At 44.0% G+C, this 15,496-nt stretch overlaps 1 protein-coding gene across 1 annotated transcript; it reads right to left on the bottom strand.

Moving 5' to 3' along the window:
- Nucleotides 1–4,379: 4,379 nt before the first annotated feature.
- Nucleotides 4,380–14,496, bottom strand: SH2D5 (SH2 domain containing 5). Its single transcript, XM_075278834.1, has 9 exons — nucleotides 14,422–14,496; nucleotides 12,886–12,966; nucleotides 11,341–11,415; nucleotides 10,911–11,057; nucleotides 10,563–10,778; nucleotides 8,054–8,201; nucleotides 6,537–6,621; nucleotides 4,879–5,038; nucleotides 4,380–4,790 (listed from the first exon to the last, which is right to left on the bottom strand). The coding sequence occupies exons 1-9, from the start codon at nucleotides 14,494–14,496 to the stop codon at nucleotides 4,530–4,532; spliced, it is 1,248 nt and encodes a 415-aa protein (XP_075134935.1). The 3' UTR covers nucleotides 4,380–4,529.
- Between the last annotated feature and the right edge of the window lie 1,000 nt (nucleotides 14,497–15,496).

Here is a 15,496-nt window from a genome sequence, read left to right as displayed (position 1 = left end):
CCACCAGTCCCGGCCTGTCTCTCCACCAGTCCCGGCCTGTCTCTCCACCAGTCTCGGGCTGTATTTCCAGTACTTGATGTCGCTCCGCAAGTACCAGACTGTCTCTCTCCACTACATGAGATTTTTCCACCAGGCAGACTATTTTTTCCTATTGATATCTGAACTCTCATCCAGTACCAGGCTGTCTCTTCCCATCAGTACTTGATATCTCTTGACAAGTACCAGGCAGTCTCTCTCCACTATCAGCTCTCTTCAGTAATACTGGGCAGTCTCGCCCCCGGCAGCAGTCAGCACTAGACCCCCCATCATGCGCTCGGGCCCCGGGTCTCCGCTCTCCAGTGTTGCCGGTCTCTCTACTGACTCCCCCGCAGTGCGCCGCCCCCTCCGAAACCCATTCTACCCCCACACAGCGTTCTCGCTACCTAGCAACCGCCGGCTGACGTCACGAGGGGGCGGGGGGAGGAATTTAACTGGCAGCCGCTGTCTCCTCACTGAAGACGGGACATTCAGGGGTTAATACTACAAACCCCCCCCCCCCCCCCCCCCCATCATCACTGGCCGTCCGATCGCTTGCAGCTAGGACAAGTTTCAGGGTGAACCCAAAGATCCCAACACCCCTAATACGGAATGTCCTGGACGTGTGCGGGGGCCAACAGGGGAGATATCAGGGGGAAGGAGAGGATGTCCACAAATCTGCTCGCGTCTTTCCATGTCACTGGTTGCTATAGACTTCCACTAGTTCTGATCACTCATTGGATGGTTTCTCTTGGTGGGCGGATCCGACAGCAGTCACCAGAGGACACTATCGCCCCTGGCCCTACAAAACAGAGGTGATCAGTCAATTACAAAGGATTTGTTCAGGATTTTAAAGAGGCTCTATCATTGGGAAAAGACATTTTTACCTAATCACATCCTTGCATAGCCTTTAGAAAGCCTATTCCACTCCTACCTTTAGTATGTCTGTATAGCTGCAACTCCCATTGCATAACTGTGTCACCCTGCAATTCCTTCACATAGGTTAGTAAATGAAGTCACATTGCAACCTGAGGGTGCTGTGACGTCGCAAAAAATTCGAGCAATGGTTTACTTTTTGGGACTACATGTCTTGGTTGTGTCAACCTCAGAGTCACAATTCAACACCTTTCACTAACATAAGTGATAGAGTCGCAGAGTGACGCAGCAATCTTTGGATGCCGTCAAAGTCACTGTATAACCTAAGGCTTAACATAACCTAACGCTTAACATAAATAAGACATTTTTTTTCTCTCCAGACACCTTTGCCAGCAACTTGTCTTTTGTGAAATCTGACATGCTCATTTCTCTTTCCATCAACATCTGTCATAAAGAGAGAGTTGGCACACTTACCAAGTTATTACATAGCTTTATGTGTCCAGGCATCTTTGTACATATGTTGTAAATGGTTACACTAAGGATGGGGCTGTATAGCTATTTCGTCATAACTAAAAATTGTCATCCCTCAGTAACCAAAAAATTGAGCAGATCAATTTTTTTTTATAACTTAGGCCTGGTTCACATCTGCGTTCGGAATTCCGTTCGAGGAGGCAGAAAATTTCTAGACTGTGGCGTCCACAGTTTCAGACCCTCATTGATCAGACCCTGAAAACCCCTTTAGGCTAAGGCCCCACGGGCCGGAACCGCCACGCTGAAACGCTGCTGGAACAACCGCAGTATGAACGCATTGTAGTTCTTCCTGCAGTGCTTTGAACAGAAAGTTCACGGAGTTTTCCTCCTTGGACTTTTTGTTAAAATTATATCTATAGGAAAGCTGTCAGGAAAGCCGTCGGCGCTTCCATAGATATAATTGACATACTGCGATTTTCAAAACCGCGACTGTTTTGGAAATTGCAGCGATTTTTTTTTTTTTTTTTTTCCCCCCGTAAAGTGGACATGGGATTTGCATGAATCCCATCCACTTTGCAAGTACTGTACAACACCGCAATTTTTTTCCGCGGCGTTTCTGCCACGGCCAAATCCCGGTGCCCCAGCCCGTGGGGCCCCGGCCTTAGGTTAAGGCCCCACATTGTGGAAAAGCTGAGGTTTTTTGAGCCAAAACCAGGAATGGATACAGAAGGAATGAGAAATACAGTGTTAGCCAAAAGTATTGGCACCCCTGCAATTCTGTCAGATAATTCTCATTTTCTTTCAGAAAATGATTACAAGCACAAACTCTTTGGTAATATCTTCATTTATTTTGCTTGCAATGAAAAAACACAAAAGAGAATGGAAAAAAAAAAGTCAAATCATTGATCATTTTACACAAAACTCCAAAAATGGGCCGGACAAAGGTATTGGCGCCCTCGGCTTAATACTTGGTAGCACAACCTTTAGACACAATAACTGCGCACAACCGCTCCCGGTAACCAGCAATGAGTTTCTTACAAGGCTCTGCTGGAATTTTAGACCATTCTTCTTTGGCAAACTGCTCCAGGTCCCCCCTGAGATGTGAAGGGGGCCTTCTCCAAACTACCATCAAGAGATCTCTCCGCAGGTGTTCTATAGGATTCTGTGGGATTCATAAATCACGGCCGCAAAATAACGCAGTGTATATGATCCCGGCTCCCATGGAAATCAATGGGAGCGTATTCGACGCTCAAAATCTCACACGGCGTATACGTGCCACATCACGCGGCACGTTACTCCGTGTGAATGCACCCTCAGTCACCATTGTTTTTGTCATTATCTAGCGGTCTGATTTTCTTTGTCAGAAATCTTTCTCATCTCAGTGTACATTATGTCAAAAATTCTTATTGTGACTTCTTAATGTTAGTGCAATGTGTGGCCTCAGACCAAAATAACCAACCATGCCCCTAGAACTAGGACAGATCATTGTGTATCAGGTTCTGTGTTACTGAGCTGGGTAGGAATGAATCTCTCTTGTAAATTTAGGACTGTGGGGTGTCTACAGTTCCACCATAGATGACTATAGATGCTTTGTTGCAGGAATTGTGAAGATTAGAATGGTAGATGACTGTGATGGATATATTATTGTGCATATAGTATAGTCAACTTTGCCCTGACTGTAAAACACTGTGATTTTTTTTATTTTTTTTCTCCACGGCATTTCTGCCGTGGGCAAATTGCAGCATTTATGCCTCGTGGGGCCCCAGCCATAGTTAGGTTTTTATTTGCACATATTTCTTTGTTGTTTTTTAATTTATTTATAATAACCGTTAAATTGTATTATTCTACACAGAACTACAGATATAGTACATAGGCAATCCCAGAAGCAGACTGCAAATGATGGCTGCCTTAGGGTATGTTCATACGGAGTCTTTTGCAGGTATATTATGGAAGGAATTCACCTCCACCACTGACTCCTAACGCTCCCATCCATTTCTGTAGGAGTCAAGAGCAGATTTTTCTATCTTTAGGCCAGCCCTTCACACAGCGCATATCCTGCCATTTTGCTACTGCAGAAACACCACCGAAAAACCACAGTGTTTTACCATACTTGCAAAGTGACTCATCCTATCCATATACTGCAGAAAAACATCCACAGCACACATGTTGCGATTTCCAAAAACTTACATTTTTGTAAATCGCAACATGTCAATTATACCTAGGGAAACGCTGGCATTTTTTATTTGTTTTTTTTTTGTATAGGTATAATTGAATCAGAAAGTCTACAGAGGAAAACTCTTTGGACTTTCAGTGAGAAGCACTGCGGGAAAAACTGCGATTCGTTTCTGCCCTGGTTTTTGACAGCTTAAGTTGGGCCTCTGTCCCTCATAAGAGATGTGGGACCTGCACCATTCCACTTTCTGTGGTGCTTTCCTCCATTAGTAACTTGGTGAGAACATAAAAGCCTTGGGATTGTGATGTGGGGTGTGAAGCTGCACCAGAAGAGACTGACACAATGTAAAAATATATTTATTTACTAGAATAAATAAAGCAGACATTCTCTCCTTATATCAGATGGGAGACTATGGCCATAAATATAATAAAGGAAGACGTGTGGATATTACTCTTATTGCCTTCGAGGTGCATAAGTCAGCAGAGTCTCTCCTCAGGGGTCAGCCCTTCACATTCCACTGTCCTCCTAATGATCTGCTCCTGGGAATGTGAAGACGAACATGGCTAATGTGCCTTCGCTTTATTGATCCACAAAGGAAAATCAGTATATAGTGAGGATATCCTGGAATAAAATTGGTAATTCTCAGACTTCTACCTAGTTTGGAACAGATGATGGTTGGCAATGAAGCAGTTTTCGGAGGGTGATGAGGAGTGGCTGTAGAGGGTGCAGTAGTAGCAATCGCTGCCAGCCCTGGACCCTGAGAAGGCCCTGAAGGTCTCACATACAATATACCACTCTTCTACATAGCACAAGGTATATAGGGACCTGGATTATTATATAGTGTTACATTCCCTTATGCCATGTTTCTTACTGATGTGCATATATGCCAATCTGTAGAGGACTGGTACTATTCATTATAATAGTAGAGTGAATCGTGCTTCAATAGAACAATATTTTCTGTGTCTGTAACCTATATGGGGAGATCTGGTAGATGTTAGATATGATATACAGTTTGCTTTTGTTCAGTGGCTATGTCTGTGTTTGTTGGCTGTTCTTCTGTCTCAACAGACTCTTTTAGCTTGCACTCCTTTATGGCTATGTCCTCTGTAAGGGGGGATGGCTGACTGGTTGTCACATCTTGTGCGTCATAGCATGGATTAACCCGACCATGAGCCAACTGGAAGAAAAGGCTGCTGTCCGTGCCAGAGTGATAGGCCACCAACTCTGTGAGGCTAGGGAATTCCTGCGGTAGATGCTAAGGAGAAGGAAAAACCATTCAGATAAGTAACAATAATTGTCAGGCCTATGCATGGATTTACCCGTACGTTCAATGCGTAACATACCTCAACGTAGTACTTGGCCTGCGGCGTTGTATAGATCTTGTATGGAATGACCCCACATTTCGTGCTTAGGTACAGTGTAAACTGACCCTGACACTCCAGGTCTGGATGAAGTACGAATGCTCCTATGCGGTCATTCTTCAGAAGGTTCATGGATGTGTCCCTATACAAAAACATAAGCATGATGGTACAGCGCCTATGTCTGCAGCACAGGGAGCAGTGGAGGACTCCATCTCCTCCTGTATTATCATACACATATTAAATGAATCGAAAATGTAGTTCTTTTCCTGTAGGGTGTATTCAGATGTTGGGGTGGAGGTGACATAAAAAAAACACATTTAACTCATGCACTTTTACATTGATTTGTGGTGGAAGTGTATGTTTTATGGGTGAAACATGGAAAATGAATGTATTTCACCTGTAGTAAATGCATGGCCATTCACCACTTTCCAGGGAATGCGCATTAAATCTATAGGCCGCGGCCTCACGTGATGTAAATGTTCCCGCCATGGTAAAAAAAAAAAACACAGCAAGTGAATTCTAGAGATTCTAGCGCAGAATGTCAATTATACCTACAGAAAAGCCAGCGGTTTCCCTATAGGTATAACGTGAAATGCGCTACAGGAAAAACCACAATGTGTTGCCTCCATGATTTTTCCTGCAGCACTTTTTTTTTTCTGCAGTCCATTATGTGGGGCCTAAGGCAGAGTTTAGACGGGGTTTTTTGGTCAGGATTTTGACGCGGAATCCGTGTCAAAATCCTGACCAAAAAAACGCCTCCTATTGGAATCAATGGGAGCCGGTCATTTCTTTTTTTCCGTGAGTGGTTTGTTCCTGCTTGCGGAAAAAAGAAGCTACATGCTCTTTCTTCAGGCGGATTCCGCAGCTCATTCAGTCGCTGACGTCCGCCTGAAGACATTCCTTCCCCGACTAGGCCCATTTATTTGGGCCTAATCCAGAGCGGAGTGCTGCGACTGGATGCCGTTGCACTGCACTCGTATCTAGTCGCGGCTACCCGTTTTTTTGGTCTGGAATCTGAGGCGGCCTCCACGTCAAATTTTGGACCAAAAAAACCCGTCTGAACTCAGCCTTAGGCTGTATTCACACAGAGTAACGCCAGGCGTTTTTTGTGTGCTTTTTGCACATAGCGTCGCGTAATGCCGTGTATACGCTGCGTTAACGCCGCGCTATTTTGCGGTGGCGTTGACCGGTGTTAACGCGGCGCTACGCGGCGTTAACGTGGCGCTATGTGCAAAAAAACACACAAAAAACGCCTTGCGTTACTCTGTGTGAATACAGCCTTAGGGTGCATTCAGACTACGTAACGCCGGGCGTGTATGAGAGCCGTACACGCCGGCATTACGGCAGACTGCCGAACACTTCCCATTCACTTCAATGGGAGCGCTCGTAACAGCGGCGTTTACGAGCGCTCCCATTGAAGTGAATGGGAAGTGTTCGGCAGTCTGCCGTAATGCCGGCGTGTACGGCTCTCATACACGCCCGGCGTTACGTAGTCTGAATGCACCCTTAGCCTTAATATCATTGAAAATCAAGGTAAAAGTGCAGGTGGGTTTTGCTGTGTTGTTTTTGCAACATGACAGAACTGCACTGTGTGAATACCCCCGAACACTATTAGAATTACTCTGTAATCCATTCTGCACCTGTTGACTCCAGCACAGCGCCGCACAGCATCCAGCAAATCCTCCAGCTTTCCTGAGATCTCAGTCACAACACACCCAGATCTGCCTAGAAAATAAAATGGAGATCATGACTGCTACTCTCCATTACTATCATGATGTAGCTGGTCTAAGCGGGCATACTCACAGTGCGGGGTTTCAGCCACCAAAGATTGCATCATTATCTGTATAAACATACAATAATTGGTGGCTGCTGCTACGTGAGCATGCCCCCTAAGGTTATATTCACACTAAAATAATGTAATCGCATGTTGATGTAAATTAGTCGTGATGAAACGGCGCGTTTTTGAAGGCCGATTTACATCCGCGTGGCATGAACTTATACAGATCCTGCATAGGCTTCAGTCTGTCCCGTGACCTGAAAAAAGGGTAAATATAGGACATATAGTATTTTTTGCCATGCAGCTCGTATGGTCGAACATGTGACTAGCTCCATAGATCGACTGGGGTAATGGTGTATAGGTTCCCTGTCATGATCACTTCTATGACTACTTGTCATAAATTAGGGATTGGTCAAGACAGTTCAGGAAAGCTTGTGCTCAGCCTTCCCTGCTGCCGCTTTGGCTGTCTATGACATCATCATCTCCAGCTGTAGGTCCATAGTGTACAGCGGTGTCAGTCATGTGACCTCCCGGCTGTGCTCTGCAAATCTATGGGCTAGTTCACACGGGGCTAGTGACCGCGTATTTTGGCTGGGAATGGGCCTAGTCTGGTTGGGTGCTGTCACGAGGTGGGAGCTGTGGCTTGATCATCCGCGGTATTTGCCTGAAGAAAGGGCAGGCGCGGGAACACATCGCTAGCGCAAAAAAGAACGTTAGTGGTCTACCTAGACCTCTATTGTGAGGAGGCGGATTATGAGGTGGATTCGGCATCAAAATCTGCGCCCTCTTGCCTCGTGTGAACAAACCCTAATCAGGGCAACGTGGGGACCCTCTTGTATACAGTTAGCATGTTTACTCAGTGCCTTGAATGCAATGTAAAAAGTTTTATATCCTCAAACAACCCCTTTAATGCCCCATAACACAACCTTACAAATGTTGGCGTTACGAGCTACGATAAGTATGGGAGCCCCACAATTGTCTAGAGATGAGCTTGGGAGAGAAGATTCAAGCATGTTTAATTTCAACACTCAGTCCTATTAGAGATGCCTGGCAGTGACTTGTAGGCTAAGGCCCTATGTAGGGTAACACAGCAAAAAGAACAGGGGAAAAAACCGCTACATTTTGCAAGGTGGGGCTTTAGCCTTACTCCCTTTAGCCCATTAAGAACACGTGCACACTAGGCTGAGCTTTCCAGCCATAGCAGTGTTGGTGTGTACGTCTTAACCATTCAATGTCACATAACCTACATTCCTTGTAATTCAGTATTATTCTGGAATTTGAGTTTCGTTCCCTTTTTATGAGATATTTTATGCAGGGGATTTTAGGATACTGTAGGATATTATTTTATTACGGTATAAAGGTCCTTCTGCAAGTCCCTACCTTGTGTTCTGCTCTCCTGGTCATGAGGCTCATTCTTCGGGCAGCGATAGGCCCCAGAACGAAGGACTTTGCTGCGAATCGCCTTCTTACGGACCAAAGTTGGGGAGCAATAAGGAGACTCCAATGATGAGCTTCTTGTAGGTTCACTCTGAGGAAGAAAACTTACTGTTTATATAAAGGGGAAAATTTATCAAATGAATTGCCATGAAATAAACAATCACTCTGATGCTAAAATGACTCTACTTTCCCATGTCTTGTGATCAGGCTAAAATGTAGCAGATGGATAGATGCCTTACAGAATTTGGAAACAGAATTTGAGAGATTATGATAAGAAATAGCTGAGCCCCCTCTACATACTTAGTCCATGTCAATATGAAGAATGACCTCAATTTATCTATAGGAGATCTTGTATTTTGTGGGTCCATAAGACTTTATGATCAGTTTTTATTACTTTTTGTTATTGAGAGGTGAGATGATCAGAAAAAATCAATTCTGGCACCTGAATTTTAAGGTTTATGGCGTTTATCATGAGGAATAAATAACATACTAACATTATGTTAGGGGTTGCTACAGATGTGGTGATACCTATTTTGTGTTGCCGTTTTTTTCATTAACAAGGGGAAAAAAGTCTGTTTTTACTTTTTTTCTGTAAAATGTCTGATATGCTGTCGTCAGCAATGACCACAACATAAAAGATGTTAAGTGGCAAGTGATTGATAAAGGAGGGGGGGTGTGTGATATCATGAACAAAAGTCCCTAGTATACCCTCCCTAAGGCTCATGTGATAGGAGAAAAATGAAATAATTTTGTCTTCCGTCTTCAGACCATCAGCTGCTCCTGTTCTGCACAATAGTCAAAGTGAAAGTTGCGAGTATTTGCAACTCCACCTTAAAGGGATTCTACCATTAAACTACTTTTTTTTTCTAATTACCACGTCGGAATAGCCTTAACAAAGGCTATTCGTCTCCTACCTTTAGACGTGGTCTCCGCCGTTCCGTTCCGTAGAAATACCGGTTTTAACCAGTATGCAAATGAGCTCTACGCAGCAATGAGGGCGGGCCCCAGCGCTGAAAGGCCGATGAGCGCATCCCCATTGCTGCCCGAGAGCTCTTTCCTGCGCCACCTCCTTCTTCTGCAGCAACTCCGCCTCTTCTGGCTTCTCTTGATCTTGTAGTTCTCTATGCTCCTGTATCGAACTACAAGAGCAAGAGAAGCCAGAAGAGGCGGAGTTGCTGCAGAAGTAGGGGGCCGTGCAGGAAAGAGCTCTGGGCAGCTTTTCCGACGTGGTAATTAGAAAAAAAAGTAGTTTAATGGTAGAATCCCTTTAAACAGTAGTATCTCAAAATCTAGGTGGGATACAGACATGATCTCGGAGATAGAACTGTGTAAAGTGTCTGCCATCTCCGCAGTTTCCCTGAACTTATCCTTATCGGGGTGAATTGTAGTATACTTTGCTCAAACCCTGTGCCTCCATAACTGTGGGGAAGGGGAGGGGGGCTTAAAGTAGTGTTCCACTTATTTTTGTTAGGGCATAGTGAGGCTTATAATGCCAAATGCTATATACTCACCTGTTTGTTTGTCTGGGAATAAAGCAGGAAATCTCTGTTTGGGTCCTTGGTCTTCTGCCTGTACACAAGCGCATCAGTTGATCTGTGGGTGAGCGCTCATGTAGCTCATTCAGGTCAAAGGTCATGGCGACCAGGGACCTAAATGGAGACTCTCCGCTGGATTCCCGGCTGAACGGACAGGTAAGTATGAAGTATTTGTTATTTTAAGCCTAGCTATGCCATAAAAAATATTAACTGGAACAACTTCAAAACTTATTTAGATATCAGGGGCAATATGGTGGCTCAGTGGTTAGCACTGCAACCTTGCAGCGCTGGAGTCCTGGGTTCGAATCCTGCCAGGAACAACGTCTGCAAGAAGTTGTTATTTTCCCCCGTGTTTGCATGGATTCGCCCCCATTCTACAAAGACATACTGATAGGAAAAAAAAATGTACATTGTGATCCCTATATGGGGCTCACCATCTACATAAAAAAAACCTTATTTAGCTATATTGGGAGTCGACTTGGCTATAAAGACATGGGCTAAAGGTGGGAATACATTTAGTCGTATGGATGGATGGTAAGAGATGGAAGTAGACCTAATTATATAGGCAGCAGAATCAATTGTGTAGACTCTGTTATATAGAAGGACAGCGAGATAGGAGAAGACTCTACTATACATAAGGGTTGTGATTGACAGGAATTAGACTCTATTCTATACAAGGGTTTAGAGAGATGGTTGTAGACTCTCTTATATATACGGACTGTTAGTGATGGATGTAGACTCTGTTATATAGATGGCTGGTGAGAGATTAGAGTAGAGGATCTGACACTTCTTTTAGGAATACACATGGGCCTGTGTGCCTAACCCAGCCCTGGGCACAGTTGACATGAAGATAGATGTGTATATTTTTTACTTTCAGTGAGTCCAGATGACATTTTGCAGCATCTCTAGAGTCTTACTTGGTTGCAGCCATTCGTCACCTCTCCAGTCACTGGAAGTCTTCTAAAGGACACTAAAGCATTCACATTCAGAGACACCTCTTCAGGGTCAAGGGGCTCCCTCACAACCTCCTTGACAGAATTGCATGCTGAAGCTTTCTGGTCACCAACTTCAGGGTGCATTGCCAGATACTGGAGCTGGAAGGAGCGGCATAGCAGCAGGTTCAGCACTTGAGCCTTTGTAGAGGAGAGACAGAGAATTATTGTACTAGGTTAGTAGTAGTGTGCTACATTACACAACAAGGAAAATGACAATTTGTATCAGTTAACTAAATAAAATTCCAGATTAGAGATCTGCCTTTGTATTACCTCACTGGGTTGGCTGCATACAAACAGGTGGCAGAACAGGTGATTTTGAGGGCTATTTGGGTTACGTGACACAAAGGCAAACTGATTGTCCTCCAGCCTGCACGTGGTGTATTGGATCCTCCGAAGAGCGTGGGCCATGAGCAGCGTCTGCATATTGTAAGATGATAAGAAATGTCACCTATATTGTTACTAGGTAAGCCCTTGAGAAAGCCGAGCAGAAGTCATACCCACTAAGTGTGTGGGGGAAACACTACCTAGGACTCAGGTAGTCTAATACATAAGGGAGTTTTCTACACAATCAACACTTAGGTGATAAATATCTCATAATAACAACAAGTAAAGAAGTTCTGTGCATGTTCTTCAGTGGAGCAGCAGTCACACATACTCCCTGTGATAGGGAATATATCTATCACATAATGACCTTCCTTACCTCTCCTTCTGCATCGTACATCTTTACTCCCTCAAGGCAGAACTTCAAGATCACTGCTCTTCGCTTGGGGCAGTCCTGTGGGGGAAACAGACTTTAGCTGGCATTTAAAGAAGAAAACTAGTAATGTCACAATAGGAAAAGCTGCTGAGTGAGAAGACTTTACGGTTTTATTGTATTGCCACGAGACAGATTGTTTTTGCTCTTAGATTTGTAATTCTACATTAGGTCAGTACCTACAGTACATTCCAGCTTTAACAATCTGTCTGTTATCTTTCCTTGTTTTGGTAACTTAATGAAAACCCTTCACCAACTAGATGCCCCTTCACTGACTTCAGCAGAGTTGGATTTTTTTCTCTAGCCCCTACCATTCCTGAGCAATCAGTGTAGTTAGTTTTGGTACCTGCTTAACTAACTAGACTCTAATGTCACATAGATGGTGTTAAGTAGGATCATGAAGGTGGCATGATCCAGAGCTCCAATCTGAGGCAGACAGTGTAAGAGCTCTGAGTCACACCCCCTTGCCTGATCCTGCCTGACACCACCCACATGACGTTTGTTAGAGTCTAGTTAGCATATCAGGCACCAAAACTATCTGCACTGATTGCTCAGGAGTGGTGGGCGGCTATCCACTGTATAGGTCATCAGTATGAGATTTGTTGGGGTCTGGCATCTGGACCTTGCACAGATCATCTATGCTAGCAGCCTCTGGGTGCCAGAAGGTACTAATGGACGGGCGGTGCATGCACCACTGCTCTTATATAAGTAATAAGAGTGTCACTACAGTTCTCTGGGACCGCCACTACAGTGGACTGGACAACCCCTTTAAGAGATGAAAAGAGATTGAGTTGGTGGAGGTGATAAACGATTCTTTTTAATCTACCATAAATGATAGGGCTTAAAATATTGGTGACTAGGCACCCAAACCTAGATTACAGTCACAGATTGTTACTGATGGAAATAATACGGTTTATTTTATATCATATATCATATATGGTTATTGTACCAACCCCATCACCATCTAGCCCCAGTTTTGCAGCACTGTCCTGTTTTAGTGACGCTTTTCTCATCCTGAATTTACTGGTTCGTGGATGGAGCCCTAGTAGAGGGACAGCAGGAGGTGTAAAGCTAGCCGTACCTATTAGATTCATGGTGGCAGAACCCAATTATGTGGTTGAGACTGACTGACCAACCATCTAATAAAAGGGACTCCTGACGTCCCCCTGATATCTCAGGGTAAATAAACCACCACCAGAGATGTCTGGCAGCGACTTACTCCCTAGTCCTTATTCAGAGCAGATGCTTGGCCAAGCTTTATTCAGTGACATGGAGTGAATTTGCTATGTGGAGCTGATGCAAGGTGTAATTTCTTGATTAGTGATGGTTTCTAAGGCTAATTTGGCTGCGGTGTAATTGGAAGAGAGTTGGGTAGTTGACCCCTCAGGGCTCTTGTCCAGTGTCCACCTGATTTTTTTTCATAAACATGCAGAGTCAGTGAATATTTACCCATATCTAATTCACTCTAAGTTTATCACATTTCTTACTGACCTTAAGGACGTGCATCTGCTCCTCTATAATCCACACTCTCCTCCTAGAGTCAGCTTCCTTTACTGCAAATGAGCCGACATACTGTTATAGAGATGGGACAATGAAGGAAACTCAGGTGGGCAAATCCAGGGTTACAGTACAGGATAAGTTACAGCACAAGAACATATAAGTATGTATTAACTGTACCAACAGTACAAGATAAGTAATGTAATGTATGTACACAGTGACTGCACCAGCAGAATAGTGAGCACAGCTCTGGAGTATAATACAGGATGTAACTCAGGATCAGTACAGGATAAGTAATGTAATGTATGTACACAGTGACTGTACCAGCAGAATAGTGAGCGCAGCTCTGGAGTATAATACAGGATGTAACTCAGGATCAGTACAGGATAAGTAATGTAATGTATGTACTCAGTGACTGCACCAGCAGAATAGTGAGCACAGCTCTGGAGTATAATACAGGATGTAACTCAGGATCAGTACAGGATAAGTAATGTAATGTACGTACACAGTGACTGTACCAGCAGAATAGTGAGTGCAGCTCTGGAGTATAATACAGGATGTAACTCAGGATCAGTACAGGATAAGTAATGTAATGTATGTACACAGTGACTGCACCAGCAGAATAGTGAGTGCAGCTCTGGAGTATAATACAGGATGTAACTCAGGATCAGTACAGGATAAGTATTGTAATGTATGTACACAGTGACTGCACCAGAGTATAATAATCGGAGACCTGGGGGAATAAAAACATAAAAAACTACTGTTTCTTACCCGTCCCCCCGGCTCCTACACTGTCGGTCTCTGCTGCCGTCCTTCTTCAATGACGTCGGATGTCACATGACCTGGGACGCAGTCCGGGTTCATGTGACGTCAGACATCTAGGAAGGAGGCCTGGCAGGATCATGGAGAGTAACAGTGTTTTTTATGTTTCTTACCTCTCCCGAAAAGACCCCCGAGTATGATAGCAGCGGTAGCGGCTGTCACCGGGCCCTGTGGCAGCTGCCTCTGCTGCTATGGCGGTAGTTACGCCACTGATACTAGTACTACCATTATATTTACGCTCTGCAACTTTTCTTTGTGATATAAGGTCTTGGCTGGGGATCTATATGTACCCATAGTATGGAGATCAGATCTGAACATATAACTATTCAGTGTTACTAACATTAAGTAAAAGGGGAATTATTCCTCTGCGTGCAATGGGCATCCGCCAGAACGGAGATAACATAAGGTTCTTTCATCTATAGTGATCTGATTCTATATTTCCCTCCCTACATAAGGGAGAGGTTTGTGTGCATATCTGTTTCCATGAGACAATGCCCTTTGGGGCTGTGGTGCCCGTCCTGGGGGACAAGAGGATGACACAGGCAGCTGCTGTAGGAGATTTCATCCTAGCAACCTCCTGCAATCACTCCGCTAGATGAAAGGAAGAATATATATATATATATAATATATATATATATGTGTGTGTGTGTGTGTGTGTATTACATAGCAGCGTTTCCATATCCACTGAGACAAAACATGGTTACTAACCTCTGTAAACTTGGTTATAACCCGAGTTGTCTGACACGTTCCAACTGGGGTTGCGTCTTGACAAGACTTCTTCATGTTCGTTTCTCTGCAAGGTATAAGCACAGTAGATTTAGGTGATCTGCAGAGTATGTCCCCATGTATATAGAAGGAGCGCAGGGGTCACAGGCCCAATGTCTTGTACCGCTGCTTACCCTCAGTACTAGACATGAACTGTGAGAAGTCTCTGATAGAGCTTTTACATTATCAGGGTCTAACCTGGACACATTTCACCCATTTAACCCCCTATAGACAATGATCTGCACCTAGAAAGCAGTGGAGCTCCTGTTACAGCCTCCCATACCTGCTGACTGTTGCCGGTGTAGGTAGTGAGCTGTCAGTCAGATTAGCTGTGAGGATTACTCAAGACTACATCCAGGTTAGAAGTGTCTAGTGACGTATCCCCAAGGATAGGCCCATCCTCAGTCTCAGATAAGAACCTGCATGTCGGTCACCCACTCACATCCGAGTGTTATAGATTGTTATTAAATGACAGCAGCGTCTGGGACTTTATACGACTTAGGTCTTCAAGTAGAGGAAGTTGCTAGGAGTGTTTCTAGCTCCACACCCTCTGAACCTTCATGATTGTTTGTCCCAGTTTTTTGCCCCAATCTTTTAATCTATATGACAGTATATCGGGCAGCTGTAACAAGGGACAATTCTTTAGTATTACAAAACACCAAAAAGATATTAAAAGGGTCCACATGTATACCAAAATGTAATACTACACGTATAGCAAAATGTAATACTTTATAAGAATGTCACAATATCCCTCAGTGCAATTCTATATCTCATGATAACACTAATGAATGTACATGAATATATCCCACAATTCTTACACTAGCTTCCAAAATCTGGGGTAAAATATAGAGAAAAGTATACACTGCACATCTACAGTATAGTATAATGAACCCTTATAACACGGTGTATACAAGCCAGTGAACACATATAACACGAAATACAATGCACATTTATATTGTACATGGACAATACTCTATACACTGCATAGCTATACTAGAGTCTTATAACACTGTATATA

The sequence above is a fragment of the Leptodactylus fuscus genome, chromosome 6 (assembly GCF_031893055.1).
Source record: "Leptodactylus fuscus isolate aLepFus1 chromosome 6, aLepFus1.hap2, whole genome shotgun sequence".
Lineage (NCBI taxonomy): Eukaryota > Metazoa > Chordata > Amphibia > Anura > Leptodactylidae > Leptodactylus > Leptodactylus fuscus.
The sequence above is the reverse complement of the archived record's forward strand: the minus strand, read 5'-3'. Positions and strand labels throughout refer to the sequence as shown.

What these genes read in the sequence shown, in the direction of transcription:
- SH2D5 (XM_075278834.1), bottom strand. Translation starts at nt 14,496, where the DNA reads ATGAAGAAGTCTTGTCAAGACGCAACCCCAGTTGGAACGTGTCAGACA. An exon ending in TGTACGATGCAGAAGGAGAG is followed by an intron (nt 11,058 to 11,340) that starts GTAAGGAAGGTC and finishes TACAATATGCAG; the next exon opens with ACGCTGCTCATGGCCCACGC. An exon ending in TATGCAGCCAACCCAGTGAG is followed by an intron (nt 10,779 to 10,910) that starts GTAATACAAAGG and finishes TCCTCTACAAAG; the next exon opens with GCTCAAGTGCTGAACCTGCT.